Here is a 26,757-nt window from a genome sequence, read left to right on the forward strand (position 1 = left end):
AGTAGATATTCAATAGACATGAACTGAAGTCAACAAATAATAACAGGGAACACACAATGCTTACTGTGTGCCAGGCACTATGCTAAGCACTTTACACTCATTCACTCATCCCATCCTCAGAAAAGCCCTATGAAGTAGGTACTACTATCATCCCTGTTTTATAGATGGGGAAACGGAGGCACAGGAGTTCACCAACTTGTAAGTGGCAGAGCTGATATTTGAACCCCAGCTATCTGGCTCTAAAATCTGTGCTCCTAACCACTACACTGCCTTCCAACAACGAATGCTCAAGCTGAGATCTAGAGAGATGGAGCAATTGGCAAAGGTGTCACGGGAATAACATGGTGGACTTTGGACTGGAACCCAAGATATGTTCTCTGTACAGTGCCTCTCCCACTCTACCATGTGGTATCTGGCCGCTGATACCGAGCCCCTGTGAAATAGAGGCACAAGGAGGGATCTGAGAAGTTAAGATATCTGTGCAGAAAAAGGCCCAAGTTGACGAGGTGGCTCTCAGCAGAAGACAGGAGGAGCCAAAGAGCAGCCACTAGGGCAGAAACAAGTGGAGTTACCAGGTCTCCTTTCTTAAGCAGGGAAGTAGGTTGCTTTTCAGAGGTCTTATTTGGAGTCTAAGCCATTCTCTTTTCCTGCACTCCTCTATCAGGGACCTCCCCACACACAGCAAGAACCACCCCTAAGCGATATCTCCCTTATTGCAATGAAGCACACAAGGAGAAGGGATATATATTAGGGAGATTAGATAGCATGATCTGAAACCTCATGTGTGTGTAGGAAGCCAGGGCGGGACAGAGAACAAGGAAGACTGGAGGAAAGGTTAGGTCAAGCCTAAAACCTTCAGCAGCTAAAGGGACTCAGTGATAAGAGATGAAAGCAAAGCACCTGTAATCAGCACAGCTTTAGAAGTGCTGGCCTTCTGTTTGGGCTTCTTGCCACAACAGCCATGGCCTTCCTTTCCCGACTGGGTCTTCACGAATGCCTCCAAACCCTGTCTGTTTTGCAGTGGCTCCCCGTCTACGTATTTTTAGGTAAGTGAACACCAGGGGTTGGAGAGCACAGGAGAACAGGCCAAGAACGAGGGCAAGAATCCCAGATGAGGAAGGATCCAAAGAGATCATTTGGCTGGTTCCCCCCCCCCCCGCCACACCCCACCCACCCTCTTTGGGAAGGACTATTGCTTCTCACCCAGAAAGATGGATGCTGTTGAGCAAGAATGAAATCATTAGGTTTCTAATGAAATCATCAGATTTCCCTCTTTCCAACTGAGGGCATGAAGGCCATGAGTGAGCCTTTGGTTGTTCTGGTTTATTTATTTTTTTTTATATATATGAAATTTATTGACAAATTGGTTTCCATACATGGTTGTTCTGGTTTAAAGATCACCGCAGCCTTCCCAGGACTGCCCCCTGTTTTGTTTTTTTTTTTGTTTTTTTGTTTTTTTTGTTAATTTCAAGATTTTATTTAAATTACAGTTAGTTAACATATAGTGTAGTATCACTTTCAGGAGTAGAATGTAGTGATTCATCACATACAGCACTCAGTGCTCACCCCAACAAGTGCTCTCCTTAATGCCCAACACCCATTTTATGCATCCCCCCGCTCACTCCCTCTGAACTTGCCAAAAAGAGTCCTATTCAGGGTTGGGGGCAAAGGTGATGGTGGCTTGCAGAGTTGGTATTGCTAGGTAGGCATAAGGTGATTCTCTAGTCTAAAACTATGGGGAGAAAATTCTGGAAAATCTGGGAGCTGCCCTAGTGACTCATTAAACAAACATTTTTTTTTAAATTTTTTTAACGTTTATTTATTTTTGAGACAGAGAGAGACAGAGCATGAACGGGGGAGGGTCAGAGAGAGGGAGACACAGAATCCGAAACAGGCTCCAGGCTCTGAGCTGTCAGCACAGAGCCCGACGCGGGGCTCGAACTCACAGACCGTGAGATCATGCCCTGAGCCGAAGTCGGCCGCCTAACCGACTGAGCCACCCAGGCGCCCCTAAACAAACATTTTTTTAAAGTTTTTAAAACATTTATTTTTGAGAGAGAGAGAGAGACAGAGAGAGAGTGCAAGTGGGGATGGGGCAGGGAGAGAAGGAGACATAGAATCTGAAGCAGGCTCTAGGCTCCAAGCTGTCAGCAGAGAGTCCAACGTGGGGCTCGAACCCACAAGCCGTGAGTTCATGACCTGAGCCAAAGTTGGATGCTTAACCAACCGAGCCACCCAGGCACCCCAGACAGAACTTTAATAAAAGGCAAGTTGCTCAGTGGACTCAGAGCATGGCAATTATCAGTGCTGGGCAAATGGGTTGAGAGTGCTAAGCTTTTCCCAACCGGAATCTAGGACTTCATGGGCAACCAATTCCAGGGCCAAAGCTTGGAAACTGGATGGGGAGAAATGTCACCCTGAAGGCAGCCAATTCCAATCTATGGGAGACTATATGATCCCTTAGAGCAGAGGGCCTTAACCAAAGGCCTATGGACCTAGAATTGGGGGTAGGGGTGGACAACTTTGAATTCATATAGCAAAATTTACCTTTATTTTCACTAGCTTCGAATTGAAATAATGAATGTAGGCAACAAGCCACAGAAACATTAACAGCACCAGTGAATTTGTCAGTAATAGACATCACAGATTTGCGTTTCATTTGCCAGTTGTTGCAGGCATCTCGAAATGTCATTTATGCTCACGACTACTTCAAAATGCCAGTGGTTATTGGAACTGCCATTAGGTCTGTTATTTGATGCATAAACCAAGAAGCCCATGTTACTATGACACATTTTTGGTGATGTTTTGAGAACTGTGTTTTAATATTTTGCATTTCCTTTGTAAGTCTATATATTTTATTTTGTGCATTTATAATATTATTCAGAGAAGGGGTCCATAGGCTTCACCAGACTGCCAAAGGCATCTGTGACTGCCAAAGATGATGACTTATTGAGCCTTATTGAAATCAAATCATGCTGAGCACTTAGTTCATCAATGGCCTGACTCTAGCTGTATTAAGGGGGGAAAAAGCGATTTTTTTGTAAACTTGCTTCTAGTCTTTCATATTTTCTGTTTTCCTTTACGTTTGTCTTAACTCCTCAAACAGACCCTTTTGACAAGTTGCAGCCCTCAGGAAAGTGAGGGGGGCACAGGAATGTCCTAAAAGTCTTGGTATTGCGGTGGCAGCCACCATTTCAAGTCTGGATCCTAGAAAGAGTGGGCAAGTCTGGGAACTAGAGAGCAGGGAAAAGAGGTCAAGAGAGGAAGAGGGGCGCCCAGGTGGCTCAGTTAAGCGTCCAACTTTGGCTCAGGTCATGATCTCACAACCCTGTGAGTTTGAGCCCTAAGTCTGGCTCTGTGCTGACAGCTCAGAGACTGGAGCTGCTTTGGATTCTTTGTCTCCCTTTCTCTGCCCCCCCTACAAAGATAAACATTAAAAAAATTTTTAATAAAAGAGAGAGGAAGAGGTGTGTAAGTTCTTCCCTTTAGGTGTGGAGTCTGTACTGACCCAGAAACCCTTTGTGTGGTCTTCGAACACAAGTGCCCAGATTATTCTGACTCTTCTAGGGAGCACTCCTCAATAAAATGTTTTCATTTTTCTCCCAGAAAATGATTTGTTTTTAAGTGTTTTCTTCTCTCTTCCTTTCCCCCTTTCAAAGGACACTGTGGACAGGGATAGGGTACAAGGCACATCCAACACTGAATATGTAAGGGCCCATAGGTGAGGGTTAGCCTCCTAGTAATGCCCACTCCCAGCCCCCCCCCCCACCATCTTACCAGCTTCCACTTCTTCTGGAAGAGCTGGAGGTGTGGGGTGGGAATGTTATGGACAAATGATGGCACCTACGTGTCTAAAGTGAAAACACTAATAATAAGTGTGAATGTTTTCTTTCACCTGCATTTTTAAAAGTTTTTTTTAATTGTGGTAAAATACATATAACATCAAACCAACCATTTTAACTATTTTTCAGTGTACATTAGAGCAGCATTAAGTACATTCAGTGTTGTGCAACTGTCACCACCATCCACCTCCAGAGCTCTCTTCCTGAAGTCTGTACCCATTGAACAAGAACTCACCATTGTCCCCTCCCCCCAGCCTCTGGCAACTACTCTTCTACTTTCTGTCTCTGTGAATTTGACTCCTCTGGGTACTTCATATAAGTGGAATCATACACTATTTGTCCTGTTGCGACTGGCTTATTTCACTTAACATAATATCTTCATGTTTCACCCACACTGTATCACATGACAACATTTCCTTCCTTGTTAAGGCTGAATAATATTCTATTGTGTGAATATTGTAAATAATGCTTCTGTGAACATGAGTGTTCAAATATATCTCTGTGATCCTGTTTGCAATTCTTTTGGATATATTCCCAGAAGTGGAATTGCTGGATCACATGGAAATTCCATTTTAAATTTTTTTGAGGAACAGCTACACTGTTTTCCACAGCACCTGCACCTATTTTACATTCCCACCAACAGTGCACAAGTTCCAATTTCTCCACATTCTCTCCAACACTTCTTTATTTTCTGGGGGTTTTTAATAGGAGCCATCTTAATGAATGTGAGGTGATATCTCATTGTGGGATTTTGATTGCATTTCCCTAACAATTAGTGATGTTAAGCATCTTTTCATATGCTTGTTGGCCATTTGTCTTGACTTATTTTTTTTTCTTTTTAAAAAATGTTTATTCATTTTGAGAGAGAAAGAGAGCAAGCACGAGCAGGGAGGGGTAGAGAGAGAATCTCAAGCAGGCTCAGCACCGCCAGCATGGAGCCCGACACCGGGCCCGGTCCTACAAAGTGTGAGATCATGACCTGAGTGGAAACCAAGGGTCAGAAGCTTAGCCGACCGAGCCACCCAGGTGCCCCTATCTTGTCTTGTTTTACATTGATTATTTTTATCATTCCATTTGCCTTCCTCTACTAGGTTAGATGTTATACATCCTGTTTCTATCATTTTAGTGATTGTGCTAGAAATACAACATGAATCCTGGGTCTTGGAGCATCTGTAACAGTGTAAGATGTCCCCAGAAGTGCCTAAGACATTCAAATCTGTTCAATAGTTATAGAGCAAATACTAATTACAAGGTGGTGACGGTCCTTGTCGAAACTACCATGGATCAAGTACAAACTCCTTACTATCTAGCAACAAAGATAAAGCAATCATTAGTTCCACCACTGTACACAGTTTATGCATCAGTGCTGGACACACACAGAAGTCACTACGATGTAAGACAGACTGTAGTAAGTGAAAGAAATAGTCACAACAAAGTGATATTAGGGTTTCAGGGAAAAATTATCACACCAAGTTAAGGGGATCAGGAAAAGCAGGAAATAGAAACAGTGAAACATGATGAACAGGACATGGGTTCTCGAGTTTGTCAAACTTGGATAACAATTAGCTGTGTGACTTCCAACAAGTATTTGGACCCCTCTAAGCCTCAGTATCCCCATCCTCTTAGCTTGGTATACAGTAAATGCTCCATATAGAATAGCTTCCATCCTCCCTTCCTTTCTTCCTTCCTTCCTTCCTTCCTCGATTTCCTTCTTAATTTTTTCATGCACCTGCTTTCCTTCATTCCTCTTTCTTGCTCAGAGCCTCCCTCAGCACCTCTCCACTTTCCTGAATGACGTTTAGAATCATGGCTGATTACTGAGCATCCCTGAAAGTAATGGGAGAGGAAATAGGGGGAAAGAGGAGAAAAAGGAGAGGAACAAGAAGGAGGGAAGAAGGGAGAAGAGAGGAATGAAAAGACAGTTTGGGGGAGGTGTAAAATACAAATATTCGTGACCCTTAGAATTAGGCAATGGCCCTGAGAGGCCCTCTGAGGGCCAGCTTCCATTGGAGGATGGCTCTCTGTCTCTTCTTTTCTGGGCATGTGTCACCATCTACCTAAACTGTTGCAATATCTGCTTTCCTGGCTCTCTACCCTCTAGTCTTCACCCTCTCCAATCTATTCCACTGCTTGCTCCCAGTAGAGTCTTTTGAAAACATCTTTAATTACAGTCCTCTCCTGCTCAAAAATAGTCAGTGATTTCCCACTGCCTACTCAGTGATGTACAAATATGTTAGCCTGGGCATTCAAGGCCCTCCTCCACTCTCTGGCTCTAACCTTTAACCAGCTCATCCCCCCACTCTTACCCTATAAGAAGCTTGTGTTCCAAGCAGTCTATTCATAGAACAAACATAAAGGGTACTCTCCCACTCCTTCACCTATGCTCTGACTATTCCCTCCACTGGAAAGATGTTCTGATCCCTCTCCCTGGACTAATAATCATGGACAACCTGTCCTTTGAAATATTGCTCAATTCACATCTTCTCTGCAACATTTTCTAGCCAACCCAAGACCGTATCACCTCTGAAAGTCCAAAGCACTTTGTAAAAATAGGTTAGGTAGCAGCCCTTGTATCCTTTGCCCCCTCTACTCAATAAGCCCCATGAGAATAGGAGCCATATCTTGTCATAGTTATATTTCTCACAAGACCAGGCCTGACACTAAATTGACACTAAATTCTAAATTCTCCCTCAGTAGAGACCATTAAGTCCATCTCTTTTTCTTTTTCCTCTCTTTCACCTGATCACCTCTGATCACCCCCCACTTTTTTTAGGTCTGCCTTCTTTCTCTGGTTTCTGATACTACATAAAATAGAACATAGTCTTAGTAATCAGATAGGCCAGGTCTGCCACCTGTTGCTACTGGACCTTGTGCAAGTAAGTCAATGTTATTTCTTCTTAAAGTTTATCTATCTGATTTTGAGAGGGGGAGGGGCAGAAAGAGAGGGAGAGAGAGAATGCTAAGCAGGCTCTGCGCTCTCAGTGCAGAACCTGATGCAGGGTTTGACTTCACAAGCTGTGAGATGATGACCTGAGCCAAAATCAAGAGTTGGACACTTAATTGACTGAGCCACCCAGGTGCCTCCATCAATACTATTTTTATGTGATCTTCACAAGTAAGCCATTCACCCTCCACCATTGTAGAAACAGAGTATAGTATCTTCCTCTAAATACCATTCTGAAGATCAAAGAGCCAAAAAAAATCCTCAATAGATGTTCATTTTCTTTCTTTCTGTTATAGAAATTGACATTACTTCAAGCCCAACCACTCCAACTCATAAGACACTGCCAACCTTGCCATTTAATCAACAGAGGAAAGCCAACCACTTCTGAGACAAGCACCCTACATTCTGATTTCATTGCACCTTCAGGAAGAATAATGAGTAACTAGATCCTAGAAAATTAGGCAAATAGAGACTTTAATACTTTCCTAGCATTCCCAGATCCTTCAAGGCATTATTCATTCACCCCCTACATCTGATCAACTGCCAAACTCTGAAAATTCTACCTCCATAGTATCTTTCAAATTGGTTTGAGAAATAGTAACCTACTTCGTGTTCCCATTGTCTCTCATCTAAACTACTGCATCTTGGGGCACCTGAGTGGCTCAGTCAGTTGAGTGTCTAACTCTTGATTTCGGCTCAGGTCATGATCTCAGTTCATGGGATTGAGTCCCACACTGGGCTCTGTGCTGACAGCACAGAGCCTGCTTCGGATTCTCTCTCTCCCTCTCTCTGCCCCTTTCCTGCTCTCTCTCTCTCTCTCTCTCTCTCTCTCAAATATAAATAAACACTTTAAAAATATATTACTGCATCTCTTAATTAGTGCCTACAGTTTCTCTTGCTACTACATTTGTCTCAAATTATCTTCCTGATACACAGATATGATCATGCTGTTCCTCTGCTTGATAACCTTCACTGGCTTCATATTTCCTCTAGCGTGAAGCCTAATCTCCCCAGCTTCCTTCTCAGTTCCATCTCCTATTCCATGTCTTCCCCGTCTCCCTGTACTTTTTCAGGTTATGGTGTTATGGGCCTTGGGCTCCTCCATCTACAGATCTTTGTTCAAGTTCTTCCTCATGCATGGAAAGCCCTTCCTCCACTAATCTCTCTGTCAGAATCCTACTCTTTCTCCAAAATTCAACTTAAATCTTACCCTCCACAAGAAGCCTTTCCAGGTTCCCCAGCAGTAAGGAATGGTCTTCTGCTTGGGTTCACATAAAATAACATTTGACTATATAGTCTTACCCTCTGGAATCTATCCACTATTTATGGTATCAATTTTCTCCACTAGACTGTCAGTTCCTGGAAGGCATGAACTTTCTTTCCTACAGGTATTAATATGAGGTAACACACACAAAGTGTCTAAAATAGCTCTTGACACATAGTAAAGACTCCACAAATGCTACCTACTTTTTTCCTAAAGCTTGGAACTTTTTATTCCCCCAAAGTTTGACCACTCCGAGCATCACATTTGTTCATATATAAAATGGGGATAATAAAATTATCTATTTGTCAGGGTTATGAGAGAATTAAATGAGATAATGTACATTAAGTCCTGAACAAGTGCTTATTAATAATAAGTGCTGAGGGTGCCTCAGTGGCTCAGTTAAGCATCTGACTCTTGATTTCAGCTCAGGTCATGATCTCACAGTTCATGAGTTTGAGCCCCACATTGGGCTCTGTGCTGACAGCATGGGGCCTCCTTGGGATTGTCTCTCTCCCTCTCTCTCTCTCTATCCCTCCCCTGATCTCTCTGTCTCTATCTCTCTCTAAATAAATAAATAAATAAATAAATAAACTTAAAAATTTATAAAACAAAAGAAGCTTAGTGTCTAATAGGGAGAGGGCTAGACTTGTGAGGTACTAACTACATAAGCACCAGAATGAAACAGAGTCAAACAGAAGCATAAGTAATGTGCTGTGGTTGTGTGGAGGAGGGAACCCTTCATTCTGAGCAGAGAATCACCAAAAGTATCATCAAGGGGGTATCATTTGAGCAAATCCTTGAAGCCTGAAAGAACTTTGATAGGCAGAAAGTTGAAGAGAGGGTAGTCAGAATAAAGGAACAGCACCACCAAAGGTATAGAGTTGGGAATGGGGAGTACACTAAGGTGGTTGGGCCCCTGTTTCCCATATTTCAGCCATTCACATCCCACCTTCTGGATTTTCTACAGTTGAGTACCACCTATGCTATTATGACAACATTTTTTTCCAAATTGACTCATTGCTGTTACCTAAATTAGTGTATTATAACAGATATTTTAGATCACTACCATAAATTCACTTTTTATTCACTATATATTAAAATGATTTACCATCCATACACCACCTCAGATCATCTAGTGTACCTACAGTGATATAAGGACAATGCTTTGAGAAATACTGGGCTAGAGCATAAGCAGTATGAGTGCAGGTAGTAGAGATGAGGTGAGGAAGGTGTTTGGGGCTCGTCCACGGAGGGACTACATGTTTACACTTTTTTTCTGTTGCAGTGGGAAAATATTGAAGGTTTCAGAGGCAAACAACATTATGACTGTGCTTTAGAAAGCAATCTGGCAATAACATGGAAAATGGACCAGAGGGGAAGGGACACGCAGGCAAAAAGAACAGACTCAAGATTGCAGTCCAAACCCGAGGAGATCAAGCCTTCAACCATAGCAGTAGCAATGGAGATACAGGCAGGAGAATGAATGGGAAAGAGAAAGAAGTCGAAGATAGTGCCAAAACATTGAAACTGTGACGTTTATCTTGAGGCCTAAAAGATAAATAGGAACTAGCCAGGAAAGAGCTGAGGAAAGGTTCTTCCAGGTAAAAGGGACAAAATGCACAGAGGCCCAGAGGCTAGAGAGCAGAATGAATTGAAGGAACTGACGGAACAGTATGGTGGAGTGCAGAGGACAAGGGGGTGGCCCGGGGCTCCACCACAGAGTGCCTTTGAAACCCAGATTACAAGACTGGACTTCACCCTAAGAGTCATAGGAAGCCATGTTAGATGTTGAATTATTAAATTACCATTTGCTCCCCAATGTTCTTATATTTACACCATTTGGTGAAGAAACTGTCTTTTTCCCATTGTATATTATTGACTCTTTTGCCATAAGTTAATTGATCATATATGTGTGGGTTTATTTCTGGGCTCTCTATTCTATTCCATTGATCTATGTTTTTTTTAATGTTTATTTGTTTTTGAGAGAGAGAAAGAGAGAGACAGAGTGTGAGCAGGGGAGGGGTAGAGAGAGAAGGAGACACAGAATCTGAAGCAGGCTCCAGGATCTGAGCTGTCAGCCCAGAGCCTGACATGGGGCTCAAACCCCCCAACAACAAGATCGTGATATGAGCTGAAGTTGAACACTCAACCTACTGAGCCACCCAGGTGCCCCTGATCTATGTGTTTTTATGCCAGTACAATACTGTCTTGATTACTATAGCTTTGTAGTATAGTCTGAAATCAGGAGTATGATACCTCCAGCTTTATTCTACTTTCTCAAGATTGTTTTGGCTATTCAAGATTTTTGGAAGTTCCACACAAATTTTAGAATTATTCTAATTCTGTGAAAAATGTCATTGGGATTTTGATAGAGATTGCATTGAATTTGTAGATTCCTTAAGGTGGTATGGACATTTTAACAATGTTAATTCTTCCAATCCATGAGCACAGACCATCTTTCCATATATTTGTGTCTTCTTCAATTTCCTTTATCAATGTTTTGTAGTTTTCAGTGTACAGGTCTTTCACCTCCTTGGGTAAATTTATTCCCAGGTATTTTTTTTATGCAGTTGTAAATGGGATTGTTTTCTTACACTCTCTTTGTGATGGTTTGTTGTTAGTGTATAAAAATGCAGCAGATTTCTGTATATTGATTTTATTTCCTGCAACTTTACTGAATTCATTTATTAGTTCTAACAGTTTTTTTTGTGGTCTTTAGGATTTTCTCTATATAGTATCATGTGATCTACAAATAGTGAGTATTTTACTTCTTCCTTTCTGATTTGTATCCCTTTTCTTTCTTTCTTTCTTTCTTTCTTTCTTTCTTTCTTTTTTTTTTTTTTTTGGTCTAATTGCTGTGATTAGGACTTCCAATATGTTGAATAAAAGTGGTGAGAATGGGCATCTTTGTCTTGTTCCTAATCTTAGCAGAAAAACCTTCAGCTTTTCACTGATGAGTATGTTAGCTGTGGGTTTGTCATATATGGTCTTTATTATATTGAGGTACATTCCCTCATGAGTTTTTATCATAAATGGATGTTGAATTTTGTCAGGTGCTTTTTCTGCATCTATTGAGATAATCATGTTATTTCTATCCTTCATTTTTATTAATGTGGTGTATCATGTTGTTTGACTAGTGGATGCTGAACCATCCTTGCATCTCTGAAATAAATCCCACTTGATCATAGTATATGATCCTTTTAAATGTGTTACTGAATTCAATTTACTAATATTTTATTGAGGATTTTTGTGTTTTGTTCACTAGGGATACTGGCCTATAATTTTTTCCCTTTTTCTTTTTTTCTTTTTTCGTGTGTGTGTGTGTGTGTGTGTGTGTGTGTTGTTGTTCTTGTCTGGTTTGGGTATCAGGTTACTTCTGGCCTCATGAAATGAGTTTGGAAGTGTTCCCTCCTTTTCAGTTTTTTGGAAGAGTTTGAGAAGAGTAGGTATTAAATCTTTTGTGAATGTTTGGTAGAATTTACCAGTGAAGCCATCTGATCCTGGACTTTTGTTTGTTGAGAGATTTTTAATTACCAGTCAGTCTAGTTCTTCATGATTCAATCTTAGAAGATTGTATGCTTCTAGGAATTTATCCACTTCTTCTAGGTTTCCAATTTGTTGGCATAATAATTGTTTTTTTTTAATTTTTTTAATGTTTATATATTTTTGAGAGAGAAAGAGACAGAGCATAAGTGGGGGAGGGGCAGAGAAAGAGGGACACAGAGAATGTGAAGCAGGCTCCAGGCTCCAAGCTGTCAGCACAGAGCCTGACGCAGGGCTTGAACCCACGAACTGTGAGATCATGACCTGAGCCGAAGTCAGATGCTCAACCAACTGAGCCACCCAGGTGCCCCTGTGGCATAATAATTGTTAATAGTCTCTTGTGATCTTTTGTATCTCTATGATATCAGTTAAAGTGCTCCTCTTGCATTTCTATTTTTATTTATTTGAGCCCTCTCTTTTTTCTTGATGAGTCTGGCTAAAGATTTGTCAATTTTGCTTATCTCTTCAAAGAACAAGGTCTTAGTCTGGGGTGCCTGGGTAGCTCAGTTGGTTAAGCGGCTGACTTTGGCTTAGGTTATGACCTCACAGCTCATGAGTTCAAGCCCCACATTGGGCTCTGTGCTGACAGCCTGGAGCCTGCTAACAACTCAGAGCCTGGTTCGGATTCTGTGTCTTCCTCTCTCTCTGCCCCTCCCTTGCTCGCGCTGTCTCTCTCTCTCTCTCTCTCTCTGTCAAAAATAAATAAACATTTAAAAAACAAGAACAAGCTCTTAGTTTTATTGATCTTTTCTGTTGTCTTTTTACTCTTTGTTTCATTTATTTCTGCTCTGATATTTACTGTTTCCTTCCTTCTATTCACTTTGAGCTTTATTTGTTCTTTTTCTAGATCCAGTAGATGTAGCGTTAGGTTGTTTGACATTTTTCTTGTTACTTGAGGTAACCGTGTATTGCTATAAAGTTCCCTCTTAAAACTGCTTTTGCGGGGCACCTGGGTGGCTCAGTCGGTTAAGCGGCCTACTTCAGCTCAGGTCACGATCTCACAGTCCGTGAGTTCGAGCCCCGCGTCGGGCTCTGGGCTGATGGCTCAGAGCCTGGAGCCTGCTTCCGATTCTGTGTCTCCCTCTCTCTCTGCGCCTCCCCCATTCATGCTCTGTCTCTCTCTGTCTCAAAAATAAAACTTTAAAAAAAAACTGCTTTTGCTTCTTCCCACAATTTTTGGACTACTGTATTTCTATTTTCATTTGTCTCCAGGTGTTTTTAATTTTCTCCTTTGATTTCTTCATTGACCCATTGGTTGTTCAGTAGCATGTTGTTTAGCTTCTACATACTGGGATGCTTCCAGTTTTCTTCTTGTAGTTGATTTCTAGTTTCATAGTATTGTGATTGGAGGAAAATGCTTGATATCTCAATCTTTTTAAATTTACTGAGACTTGTTTTGTGGCCTAATATGATCTATCCTGGAGAATGTTTCATGTGCACTTGAAAAGAAAGTGTATTATGCTACTTGGGGAAGAAATATTCAGTATATGTCTATTAAGTCCATCTTGTCTCATGTGTCATTAAGGCTGATGTTTCCTTATTGCTTTTCTGTCTGGATAGTCTATCCATGATGTAAGTGAGGTATTAAACTCCCCTACTATTACTTTATTGCTTGCTGTCAATTTCTCCCTTTAGGTCTGTTAATATTTGTTTTACATATTTATGTGCTTCTACGTTGGGTGTGTAAATATTTACAAATATTATATCCTCTTGTTAGATTGACCCCTTTATCATTAAGTAATGTCCTTCTTTGTCTTTGTTTGCAGTCTTTGTTTTGAGGGTTCTTTTTTGACATTTTATTTTATGTTTATTAAAGTACAATTGACATACAATGTTACATTAGTTTCAGGTGTGCAACATAGTTATTCAGCAACTCTATAGTTATGCTATATTCACCACAAGTGTAGCTACCATCTGTCACCATACACACTATTACAATACCATTTACTATATTCCCTATGCTGTACCTTTCATTCTCATGACTTACTCATTCCATGATTTAAAGCCTGTGCTTCCCATTACCCTTCACATTTTGCCCATCCCCCTTCATAGCCATCAGTTTGTTCTCTATATTTATGGGTATGTTTCTGCTTTGCAGTTTTCTTTTTTCATTTTGTCTTGAACAATCCTAAAAATTGTATTTTTACTCCCCCCGTGTTCTTTTTTTTAAAGTAAACTCTACCCCCAACAGTGGTGTCTCCCTGCCCATGTTCCCTGGGAGTGCCTCTGGATGTGAGGCAAACCTGAACCTGCCCCTCAGGGTGAAACTTGAGGACAAGAAAATAAAACTTTTTCACATGAAGACTGGGGGATTTGTTTCAGTCTGTTGTTTGTGCAGTGCCCTGTGGGTGGTAGCCTGCCAAAGACTATCTCTCCAATTATTTTGGACTCATGGGGCCCAGAAATGCAATTCCCCCTGGCCACCCACGCCAGGTGCTCAGGGGGTGTCCTTTGTGTGGGCTGCATGTGCTTGCTGACTCAGTGGGCCACAACTGTGAACATGAGGGTGGGGCACTTGGCCAGCCCAGCTGCAGTGGGGTAGGCTACACCTGCAGTTCATGGGTGGCACTCCCAGTGGAGCTAGCAGGCTAGAGGTAGGGTTTGTAAAAGTCACCTGCTAGTGCCAACCAATAAAGCAGAAGAACTCAAAAATGACACCCACCAGTGCCTCCATCCTTGGAAAGCATCCCAACAAGTTTCTGCTTCTTCAGCAGATAATTTAAGATTAACAAATGAGTGTCCTTATCAGATAAAGGGTTAGTATCCAAAATCTACAAAGAACTTATCAAACTCAACACCCAAAAACCAAATAATCCAGTGAAGAAATGGGCAAAAGACATGAATAGACACTTCTCCAAAGAAGACATCCAGATGGCCAACCGACACATTAAAAAATGCTCAACATCACTCATCATCAGGGAAATACAAATCAAAACCACAATGAGATACCACCTTACACTTGTCAGAATGGCTAACATTAACAACTCAGGCAACAACAGATGTTGCCAAGGATGCAGAGAAAGAGGATCTCTTTTGCATTGTTGGTGGGAATGCAAGCTGGTGCAGCCACTCTGGAAAACAGTATAGAGGTTTCTCAAAAAACTAAAAAGAGAACTACCCTACAACCCAGCAATTGCACTATTAGGCATTTATCCAAGGGATATAGGTGTGCTATTTCGAAGGGACACATGCACCCCCATGTTTATAGCAGCACTATCAACAATAGCCAAAGTATGGAAAGAGCCCAAATGTCCATCGATGGATGAATGGATAAAGAAGATGTGGTATACATATATAATGGAGTATTACTCGGCAATCAGAAAGAATGAAATCTTGCCATTTACAACTACGTGGATGGAACTGGAGGGTATTATGCTAAGTGAAATTAGTCAATCAGAGAAAGACAAAAATCATATGAATTCACTCATATGAGGACTTTAAGAGACAAAACAGATGAACGTAAGGGAAGGGAAATAAAAATAATATAAAAACAGGGAAGGGGACAAAACAGAAGAGACTCATAAATATGGAGAACAAACTGAGGGTTACTGGAGGGGTTGTGGGAGGGGGGATGGGCTAAATGGGTAAGGGGCATTAAAGAATTTACTCCGAAATCATTGCTTCACTATATACTAATTTGGATGTAAATCTTAAAAAATAAAAAAAAGTTAAATCATAAACACAAAAACAAAAACAAATGAGTGTCCTCAAAATATGATCCAGGCTCCTTTCAAACTGTTGCTTTTGTGCTGGATCCCAGGGCAAGAGGGTCTGTACATAAGCCCTTTCAAGAGTGAATGAATCCTCCATTTCCTATGGCCCTATGGTTCTCCTGAAAGTAAACCCCATTGATTTTTTTTTTCAACGTTTATTTTTATTTTTGGGACAGAGAGAGACAGAGCATGAACGGGGGAGGGGCAGAGAGAGAGGGAGACACAGAATCGGAAACAGGCTCCAGGCTCTGAGCCATCAGCCCAGAGCCCGACGCGGGGCTCGAACTCACGGACCGCGAGATCGTGACCTGGCTGAAGTCGGACGCTTAACCGACTGCGCCACCCAGGCGCCCCAAAACCCCATTGATTTTTAACACCAGATGCTGTGCGGTCTCATCTCTCTGGTGCAGTTCCCAAGGGTTGGGAGGCCTGAAATGGGGCACAAACCCCTCAGTCCTTAGGGATGAGCTCCAGATTTTGACACCCCTTCCAATTGTGGGTCACTGTTCCTGAGGTAGGGATTTCTTGTTAGACTGTGTCTCCACCTCTCCTACCTATCTCAATGTGGCCCTTTTATTCTTTGTCATGGAGTCTCTGTTCAGCTAGGCTTCAGGCCCTTTTCAGAGGGAATTGTTTCTTCTGTAGCTGTAGAGATACTGTGTTCGTGGGAGAAGGTGAGTTCAAGATCTCTCTGTTGAACCCTCCTATGGCCAGTTGATCTTTAACAAAGACGCAAAAGCAATTCAGTGGAAGAAGGGTAGTGTTTTAAACAAATGATGCTGGAACAATTGGATATCCATATGTAGTAAATGAACCTTGATCAAAATCTCGCATCTTAGGGGCACTTCAGTGGCTCAGTTAAGTGTCCAACTTCAGCTCAGGTCATGATCTTGCGATTCGTGGGTTCAAGCCTCTCTCATTGGGCTCTCTGCTGACAACTCAGAGCCTGGAGCTTGCTTCAGATTCTGTGTCTCCCTCTCTCTCTGTCCCTACCCCGCTCGCACTCTCTCTCTCTCTCTCTCTCTCTCTCTCTCTCAGAAATGAATAAATATTAAAAAAAAATTTTAAACCTCACATCTTACTAAAAAAAATAACTCAAAGTGGATCAGAGACATAAATGTAAAACACAAAACTGTAAAACGTTTAGTAAAAAACTTATAAAGAAGCCTTCATTAAAAATAAGAAAAAGAAAACCTTCATGACATGAGGTGAGGTAAAAAGTTCTTATATTTTACATCAAAAGCACAATCTGGAAAGGGGGGAAATGATACATTTGACTTCATCAAAATTAAAAGCTTTTGCCCTAAGAAAGAGCCTGTTTAGACAATGAAAAGATAAAGCAGACCGGGAGAAAATGTTTGCAAATCACATATCCAACAAAGAACTTGTATCCAGAATATATAAAGGACTCTTCTTAAAACTCACCACTAAAAACAAAACAAAACAAAACAAAACAAAACAAAAAAACTCAATTGAAAAATGGACTAAAGTGAAATGAACAGACACCTCACCGAAGAGGATATACAGAAGGCAGATGGAAGCATCATTAAGTATTTGGGAAATGCAAATTAGAATTATGATGAGATACCACACTACACATCTATTAGAATGGCTTGGCCATCTTCAATATAAACTAAATTAAGAGCCTACCTTATGTGAACCTCTTCCGTGATAATCCACACTACGACTTCTCCCTTCAACACAGACGAGATATTGGAAGCATCTCCTGGTGTCAAGGCCATAATATGTAAGGGAGGGTCACGTACACATACACACAAATGGTTGTTCGCCATCATTCTTGCCTCAGATACCTTTGCTTTCTGTCACAGAACTCCTTGGTCCATGAACTTTATCTCTTCCATGTTTGGCCTCTGTTTCTCTTATGTCTTTAAATCCCACTTCTGTCACTGTGAGTGATGCCAATGACATTCGAACAGACCAGGTCTGGCAGGCTTCTCCTCAAAGGACGTTTATGGTCTCCTGAGGTGCCACACCTGCAGTTCAAATAGATTCCACAAGGAGGATGGTGTTTATCAAGGTATGGCTCTTGGTTAGACTACCGTTAGGACTTGTGAATAACTGAAAGAGATCAGATATAAGGTACACAATCCATCCATACTTTTTAAATAACATCACATTTAAATAGCACAAATCTGGCAAAACTCTAACATTTAAGTTTACCTATTATTGAAAAGAGAAAACACTTATTTTATCTTCTAGCCAGTCTATAGATATTTGTTAAACACCTACTGTGTGCAGGGCACTGTTCTAAATACTGGTTATGCAAACTAAATCTATTTGAAGCAAGATATAAGAGAAATTATACACTCAGACTACCTTTAATTAATGATTTTTGCTGAGTTTTCCTCTAGAGCTTACCTAGCAAATTTACTCTCATCTTTTATGAGGATCAGGGGTAGTAGGACATTTATAGATGGCAAGCTTCCTATAAAATTTCTCCCACCACTATTTTCTATTTAATTGGCATGCTTATAAAAACTATCTCAGCCAGCCCTTGCAAAGAGGATTCAGCCTATCACTAAGATTTCTTCTACTCCATAACATGATCTTTAAAGAAAGGCCTGTTCTATCTTTTTTCCTATTATTTTCATCTATGTCCAAAATTCAAGAGATAAACCCACTTCTAAGTAATTTTTGAGTTTCTTTCCATTCTCTGGAAATTTTATCTCTCGTGATGTGGTTACCTGGTCAAAGAAGTCATTCCCTTAGCTGGGTCTTTTTTCATTAACAATATGTGTACTTAGCCCCTCTTTCTCATGACTGCAGATTTTAAAATGGGAATTCCCACTGCTGTGAGATGCATCATGTTTACATTTCATAGCCTTTTGTGGCCCTTTGCTAACAGAGATAATATTTCCCCTTCTGAACTTTTGAAACATTTTGAATGAGACAAAATTGAACCTAGTAAAGCAGTTTCTAATACATGTTTTCTTCTCAGCATCAAACAGCCTGTGTACTGCAGACAGCCCTTCTCCGCTGGTATGTGCTGGTTTAGCAGTCCCACAAAGAAAGGAGGGTTGAGCTTTTAGAAAGGAATTCCTGAAGTCCCAGAATGGGGATTTCAGCCACTGGTGCAAGTGCTGCTCTTGGGAAGCCACTTGCCAAGGAGGGCTGCTGTCCTTTGACCCCAGCTGAGGGCCTGCTCTGAGAATGTCATGGTTATGCAGTTTCCTCAGTTAAGATCTCAGCCATCAAAAGTACCCAGATCCAAGGACTCAGAGGTCAGCCTGGACTACAGCAGAGTGGGGAGGGTTTGTGAGGGAAGTGGGAAAGAAGGGTCTCACACCAGCCTTGACCTGCTCCTTCAGTAGAGAGCAGAGATGGTAGTTAGAATTATATTAAACTTGAAGGAACCTGAAGGGCATAAACCCTTTGTGTCCCCTCAGGAGCAATTCCTATTATTCTTATACCCTACTTTCTGATGTTCACTAAATTCTGGATCTTGTCTGTGCTCGCCTTAACCTGGCTCGCCTATGATTGGAATACTCACAGTCAAGGTAAGAGATGGGAAGAATGGTGGTACCTGTCTGTGCCAAGGATGGAACCACAGGGAGAAGGAAATGGATGGAGAGAGTGGAAGAGGCATAGGGAGAAGGGGTGCAAAGAAGAAAGATGGGGAAAGGGAAAGGAAATGAGATAGGAAGGTGGACAGCAGGAAAAATTAAAAGAAGCAAATACGGGTAGAGGGAAGGAGAGGGAAGAGAGGGGAGCAAATCTCAGCAAAGAACAGAGATCTCTCCCAGGCTTCCTAAGAAGAATTAAGAGGTTTCAGGGAATGTGCCCCCAGCCTTGGGATATCTTCCCATCACCTTCTTGGCTGGCTCCTGGAGAGCATGAACCTCCTATATCTTCTTGGGGGTTGGATTCAGGGACAGTACCTACAGCTCTGTGTTCTAGAAATATGAAATTATGAAAATGGGAACTCCTCTGTGACCTGAGGACTGTAGAAAGAACCCTCCACCTCTGGGATAGGTAGAGGGATTGGCAATATCTCACCTGCTCTTTCCTTCCCTTCTGTATCCACAGGTGGTAGGCGTTCAGCTTGGGTACGAAATTGGACCCTCTGGAAGTATTTTCAAAATTATTTCCCAATAAAGGTAACCACCCTTCCTCTGAGTGCCCTTGGTTTATGTTGCCTGGACTCACCTTTCCCACTTAGCTCCATGTTTTCAAAGGCTTTAGTGGCCAGCAGTGAAGGTCAAGGCCCAGAGGGCATAATGCAGAGTAGGCACCCAAGATGGATGGGCAGGTGGGAAGATGGATAGATAGCAGCCTTTCTTCACAGTGGCAAATCCTCTGAGCATCATAACCCCTGGCAATCCTATGACAATGATTACATCCCAATGAACAGGGATTTGAGGCTCCCCAAGGAAAATAGGCTATGTGCTAGTATATGGGTCCACATGTCCTCTCTTCCTTCTTCTTATCCACTTCTCTGAGTTAATCTCCCTCTAACAGCTGGTGAAGACTCATGACATCTCTCCGGAACATAACTATATCATTGCCAATCACCCCCATGGCATTGTCTCTTATGGTGTGTTCATCAACTTTGCTACTGAGGCCACTGGCTTTTCTCGGATTTTCCCAGGCATCACTCCTTCAGTAGGGACCTTGGAAGGGATCTTCTGGATCCCAATTGTGCGAGAATATGTGATGTCAATGGGTGAGTATAAGAAATCATTCCATCCTCTGACCTACCTCAGGGCTCCAGCCCCAGTAAGCCCTAACAGTCCACATCTCACATCCTGCTAGAAGAGAACTTAGTAGAAAATGAGTCCAGAACACACTAAGCCAGTAAAAGGAATATGTGGCTAAACATCAGGTTCTGTCCAAGATCTGGGAGGCAGGGTTTAGTTAGGCAGTAGGATAAGTTACAGGCATTTATAAGAGTTGCCAGGAATCCTTTCAGAGGAGGAAGCAGAAGACTGGATCTCAGGATTAAAGCAAAAGTGGAAAGCAAAAGGCAAAAGCCAAATATGAAACCCAAATGTAGGAAAAATCAGACATGAATGGGGCAGCTCAGATGAACTTTGCTAGATTCTTTCTGGGATGTCACTTGGCTTATTTTGGCCATTTGTATAGCAGCTTTCAAAATCTCTTAAAGACATTTTAAAGTCTCTCATACTAGCTTGTACCCTCCTTGCCCATGATCTTCATTTCCTGGGAACCCCTTCAAACTTGCATAAGATGTCAAGGAATAAAGGATAGGCATACATCAGAATCCAAGACAACTTCCCCATGCCAGGCTTTAAGCCAGGGTACTGTGACAAATGTCCTTCTCTCTGGATGAATATTCCACTTCTGGACACCAGAAAACAACTGAAACCAAACATTAAAAAGATACATTTATCTGGAGAGGTTAGGTGGGACCACTGAGTCCCAGAGGATGGTTCTGCTCCCCTCTGAGTTTGGCATGAACCAAATGATTAAGGCTTGGGGGCAACTTCTGCCATCTCAAGAGAGAATAAAAAGTAATCCCAGAGTAAAGATGAAAAGCAGAAGTGAGGAAAGACTCCATGACTGTTGTGGAACAGCAAGGTGTTACCCTCATTCCATAGTTTGTCCACATTTCAATTTGGTTTGTACAAGCTCCTGGATCTGCATACTCTACAGAAACCCAAGCCAATGGCGCCCAGTTGGCAGGTTGCTCTAGGGAGAAAGCAGGTTTCTGGTGGCTAGTCCTGATCACCCCTGAGGGAGAAAACTCTGGAGAGTCTCCAGACCTGTAAGACTGGGGAGAGTCAAAGATGGCTATGGTTTATGGGTAGAAAGGGAAGTGATGGGCTTAAATACTGTTGAGCTAAGAGGAAGCAGGCAGAGGAACTCAAGGTATCCCCAACTGTAGTAGTACAGAACTTCCAATGCCAGAAGCTGACCCTAAGGACTAACCTCAGGCTACGGCTAACCCAGGATGTGGAGGTCAAAGACAAAAAAGTGGAAACAATATTCAGGAAACAGAACTGTCTCCAGCAGGAAGAGCCCAGAGGAACCCCCCACCCCAATCTCAGGCACCAAGTTTGTTATGCTACTTGATTCTTTGCTTTCACAGGTGTGTGCCCAGTGAGTGAGTTGGCCTTGAAGTATTTGCTGACCCAAAAAGGCTCAGGAAATGCTGTGGTTATTGTGGTTGGTGGAGCTGCTGAAGCCCTCTTGTGCCAACCAGGAGCCTCTACCATCTACCTTAAAGAACGTAAAGGTTTTGTGAAGTTGGCACTGAAGACAGGGTGGGTCCCCAGGTTCTGTACCCTATTGTCAGGGTGCCAAAGGTACTCTGTAGCACCTCTCCAGAATGGTTCCCTCCCTTGGAAACCCGTTAAAGGGGGCTCCCTCTTTACTCTGCTTCCCTCTGCTCCTTCACACTGTGTCTTAATGGTGTTTGGGCCTCCAGATACATTTGTAGGCATTTCTTTTACTTGAAGTTGGAGAAAGAACAGTAGGAAAAGACCTTTACCTCCTTCCCATTAGCCTAGTTGGCTGTAGGTCTGGGGAAGTGGAGCTTCACTCTATATCAACCCATTAACTGAGAGGCCCAGAGAACCTACCCGGGGCAAGGAAGGCACTAGGCTTGGTGTTGTGGGGGTTGCAAAAATACAGAAGATATGGTTGTTGCCCCCAAACAGCATATAATTTGGTTTCAGGAATAGGATGCATTCCTTCAGCAGTCACTTAATGCTTACTGTGTGTCAGGCATAGTACTAGGCATTGAGGGTATAAAAATAAATAAGACCTTGTTCTTGCCTTTAAGAAACTGACAGTCCAGTGGGAACAACAGACATGCACACATATAACTATACAGGAGCCAACCACTTATCATCTCAACTACAACCCCCTCCCTGGTTTAAACTAGCATCATCTCTGCCCTAGATTATTAGTCTCCTAACTGCTCTACCTGCTTCTTTCCCTCTCTCCCCTACATCCAAGAGAATATTCTCAACTGTAGCTGATTACAGTAAATGTGAGATTATGTCACTACTCCAAATGTTCCAATGGCTCCCATTTCACTCTGAGCAAAAGCCAAAATCTTTACAAGGGCCTGCAGAACTCTAAATAATCTGGTCCTTAGCCAGTCCTCATCACCTCCTGGTCTCACCCTTGCTTACTCTGTTAGAGCTACATTGGGCTCCTTGCTAAACTTCAAACAAGCTACATGCTCCTGCCTTATGACCTTTGCTCTAGCTGTCCCCTCTGCCTGGAACATTATTCCTCCAAATAATTGTCTGATTGCTTTACCTCCTCCAGGTATTTGCTCAAATGTTGCTTCTCAATAAGGTCTATCTTGACCATCTTGCTCTACTTTTTCTGGTTGTGTTTATCATCCTCTTATATATCACTGATTTTATTTATTTATATATCTGTTTTTTGTTTATTTGTTATCATTGTTTACTGTCTGTCTTCCCTCAAGAAAAAAATGTAAGCTCCATGAGGACAAAATTGTTTTTATTTTATTTTATTCCCCCCCCAGGGGAATTCTTTTTTTTTTCTGATTTTATTTTTTTTAATTTTTTTTCTTCAATATATGAAATTTATTGTCAAATTGATTTCCATACAACACCCAGTGCTCATCCCAAAAGGTGCCCTCCTCAATACACATCACCCACCCTCCCCTCCCTCCCACCCCCCCATCAACCTTCAGTTTGTTCTCAGTTTTTAAGAGTCTCTTATGCTTTGGCTCTCTCCCACTCTAACCTCTTTTTTTTTTTCCTTCCCCTCCCCCATGGGTTTCTGTTCAGTTTCTCAGGATCCACATAAGAGTGAAAACATATGGTATCTGTCCTTTTCTGTATGGCTTATCTCAGCATCACACTCTCCAGTTCCATCCACGTTGCTACAAAGGGCCATATTTCATTCTTTCTCATTGCCACGTAGTACTCCATTGTGTATATAAACCACAATATCTTTATCCATTCATCAGTTGATGGACATTTAGGTTCTTTCCATAATTTGGCTATTGCTGAGAGTGCTGCTATAAACATTGGGGTACAAGTGCCCCTATGCATCAGTACTCCTGTATCCCTTGGGTAAATTCCTAGCAGTGCTATTGCTGGGTCATAGGGTAGGTCTATTTTTAATTTTTTGAGGAACGTCCACACTGTTTTCCAGAGTGGCTGCACCAGTTTGCATTCCCACCAAGAGTGCAAGAGGGTTCCCGTTTCTCCACATCCTCTCCAGCATCTATAGTCTCCTGATTTGTTCATTTTGGCCACTCTGACTGGCGTGAGGTGATATCTGAGTGTGGTTTTGATTTGTATTTCCCTGATGAGGAGCGACGTTGAGCATCTTTTCATGTGTCTGTTGGCCATCCAGATGTCTTCTTTAGAGAAGTGTCTATTCATGTTTTCTGCCCATTTCTTCACTGGGTTGTTTTCCGGGTGTGGAGTTTGGTGAGCTCTTTATAGATTTTGGATACTAGCCCTTTGATATGTCATTTGCAAATATCTTTTCCCATTCCGTTGGTTGCCTTTTAGTTTTGTTGGTTGTTTCCTTTGCTGTGCAGAAGCTTTTTATCTTCATAAGGTCCCAGTAGTTCATTTTTGCTGACAAAAATTGTTTTTATCCATTTTATTCACTGATGTGTCCCTAGGGCTCAAAACAGTGCTGACACATAGAAAAAACTCAGTAGATGTGCTATAATGGAGATATATACAAAGTGCTATGGTAGCAATAATTGATGAAAAAATTTTCACTCCCAATGTAGAAGTTTCATAAGTGGGTGACATCTGAATTGTGAGCTAAAATAGTAGGAGTTGCCAATCAGACAAAATGGGAGAAAGAACTCAGTTGACCTACAATGTATCAGGCACTCTGTGAGGCCCTAGAGATTCAAAGATGAATGACACAGTTCCCACCTTTGATCAGCTTGACAGACAACTAGGGAGGAAGACAGGTAAGGAGATGACTGGAATAACTGAGTTAGAATAGTGTTAGTGTGGAGAAAGAGAAGCAGTAGATGAAGGGTACCTAATCTACACTGTGGAGGAGGGAACTGGAGGTAGTCAAAAAAGGTTTCTTTAAGAGATTGAAATTGGAGCTGAGCATTGAAGGGCACAGTAGAATTATGTGAAGACATAGGAAGCATTTCTGGCAGAGGGAGCAGAATGTACGAAGCAGCATAGACAAGCAGCAACTTGGCACATTTAGAATGGCTAAGCAGATTGCAAGGAAGTGGTGGGGAGAGAGGAAGCTTGCCAGGTAGGCAGGGCTAGAGCACAAAAGCCATGGTAAGCAGCATGATACAAAGTGAGGATCTCTGGAAGAGTTTTAAAGAGAGAAATGACATGTCCAGATATGCAGTTTAAGAAGATCACTCTGGATGCTGGGTGCAGTGAAGGCAGTTACAGTGTCTAAAATTTGTTTCTTCCTATCAGGGGACAAGGTGCAGCAGCTCCCCACAAAGGGTTCATTTAGAAGGGTGGAGCATGGCAAGAATGAGACATGAAGATGTTTGGGTGATTGGGTTCTTGTCCTACAATGGGATGTTTGGAAAGTCTTCCCACCTTGGAGAGGGTTTTGCTGGGGGGAAGCTACCTGGGAGAGTTAATACTTATGCTCCTTTCTTTGCAGAGCGTACCTTGTCCCTTCCTATTCCTTTGGAGAGAATGAGGTTCACAATCAAGAGACCTTCCCTGAGGGCACATGGATAAGGTTCTTCCAAAAAACCTTCCAGGACACATTCAAAAAAATCCTGGGACTAAATTTCTGTACCTTCCATGGCCGGGGCTTCACTCGAGAATCCTGGGGCTTCCTTCCTTTCAATCTGCCCATTACCACTGTTGGTAAGCTTTCCAATACCTCTGGACCACTCTGGTCGTTGATTCCCACCACCCAGGTCATCCATCAAGTCCAGGAGACCCAGCACACAGCTGGGATGGGCACTGGGAATTCCAGTAGGTATGGTTGAGGGCAGGGTGGGCAGGACAACTAAACAAATAAGAGTTGTTGCCATTCCGTAGCTGCCAAGAGAGCATTATTATTCACATGCATTCCTTCAACACTCTTCTGAGCTTACTCTCATTCTCTTCAGCATGCATGAGATTAGGTATTTGGAGAATATGGAATGGGATGGGGCTAGAGCAGAGGGAAAGAACAGAGGAAAGGGAGGAGACACAGATACTGAGTTTCAGTATGTGGATCCCTCTGAGGGATGGGTAATTTGAGTTGAGGAAGGGAGGCTCAGATGCTTGTCTCTTCTCCTTCTCCATAGTTGGGGAACCCCTGCCAATCCCTAGGATTAAGAAGCCAAACAAGAAGACAGTGGACAAGTACCATGCACTCTACATCAGTGCCCTGCGCAAGCTGTTTGACCAGCACAAAGTTCAGTATGGCTTTCCTGAGGCCCAGGAGCTGACAATCATATAACAGGAACTAGATTCCCCCATCACTAAAGTCCTAAAGCATTGATGGATCCAAATAGGGTAACCCAGAAGGAAGAACTTAGGGAGAGAGGAGAATCTCAGGCATGAGGGAGGAGGCCAACCAAGCCAGAAAGTACTTAATGAATGGGGTTTTGCAGAAGAAACCAAAGGAGCAGAAGAGTAGGCAACAACCCACTGTAGAAAGCAGAGTCTTGTGAATCCAAAGCTCTTTTTTTTTTTTTTGCCCCCTGATTCCAGCCAACCCTCTGACCAAAGGAATGAGAAGCCAAAAACCACCACCGCTCACCCTTACCAAACCTTAGTGACACCATCACTCTTTAGATTTAGGCTTAGAAGCCTTGTTGAGAACAGGAATAGTTTGTTTCCTTCTCCTCCTTACAATTTGGGACCCACAACCAGGTAAACCAGGGACCTGAACTGTAGCTGCTGATCCAAACAGAAAGGATTCCCTCAGTTGTGACACAATTCTACACTGCAAAAGCTTGCCACACGCAGTTATGCTGTTTCTTCTATAAAAATAAAGGTCTATGGGCACCTGGGTGGCTCAGTTGCTTAAGTGTCTGAGTGTTGATTTCAGCTCAGGTCATGATTTCACACTTTGTGAGTTCAAGCCCCACGTTGGGCTCTGTGCTGATCCTGTGGAACCTGCTTTGGATTCTCTATTTCTCTCCCTCTCTCTCTGCCCCTCCCCTGTTCACACTCTGTTTCTCTCAAAATGAATAAATAAACTTTTAAAAAGTTAAAAATAAAAGTCTAGATGTATAAAAGAGGCTATGACTATTTTCTAATTACTGTGGTTCACTACTGGCCTTCCCTCAAACCTGGCCAGAAAGCTGGTCTGTGGAAAGCCATTTTCCTCCTCTTCATCCACCCTTTATACTTCCTCTGACAGAAGAGGTGATGGAGAGGAACCAGAACTGCTACACAGTGTAGGATACAGAGGCAAAATCATGAGAACTGGCATAGGTACCCACTGAATAGCCCATCTCTCCTGACCCCCACATAGCCATCCAGAGTCAGAAGGAAGGGAGCCACAAGACCATGCACAGACTGTGAG

At 42.3% G+C, this 26,757-nt stretch overlaps 1 protein-coding gene across 1 annotated transcript; it reads left to right on the forward strand.

Annotated features, from left to right (window-relative positions):
• The first annotated feature begins 961 nt into the window (after window positions 1–961).
• Window positions 962–26,463, forward strand: DGAT2L6 (diacylglycerol O-acyltransferase 2 like 6). Its single transcript, XM_032592194.1, has 7 exons — window positions 962–1,046; window positions 18,714–18,824; window positions 19,354–19,424; window positions 19,786–19,990; window positions 21,377–21,551; window positions 24,889–25,100; window positions 25,529–26,463. Exons 1-7 carry the CDS (start codon window positions 962–964, stop codon window positions 25,681–25,683), a joined length of 1,014 nt encoding a protein of 337 aa, XP_032448085.1. The 3' UTR covers window positions 25,684–26,463.
• Window positions 26,464–26,757: the final 294 nt, after the last annotated feature.

The sequence above is a fragment of the Lynx canadensis genome, chromosome X (assembly GCF_007474595.2).
Source record: "Lynx canadensis isolate LIC74 chromosome X, mLynCan4.pri.v2, whole genome shotgun sequence".
Lineage (NCBI taxonomy): Eukaryota > Metazoa > Chordata > Mammalia > Carnivora > Felidae > Lynx > Lynx canadensis.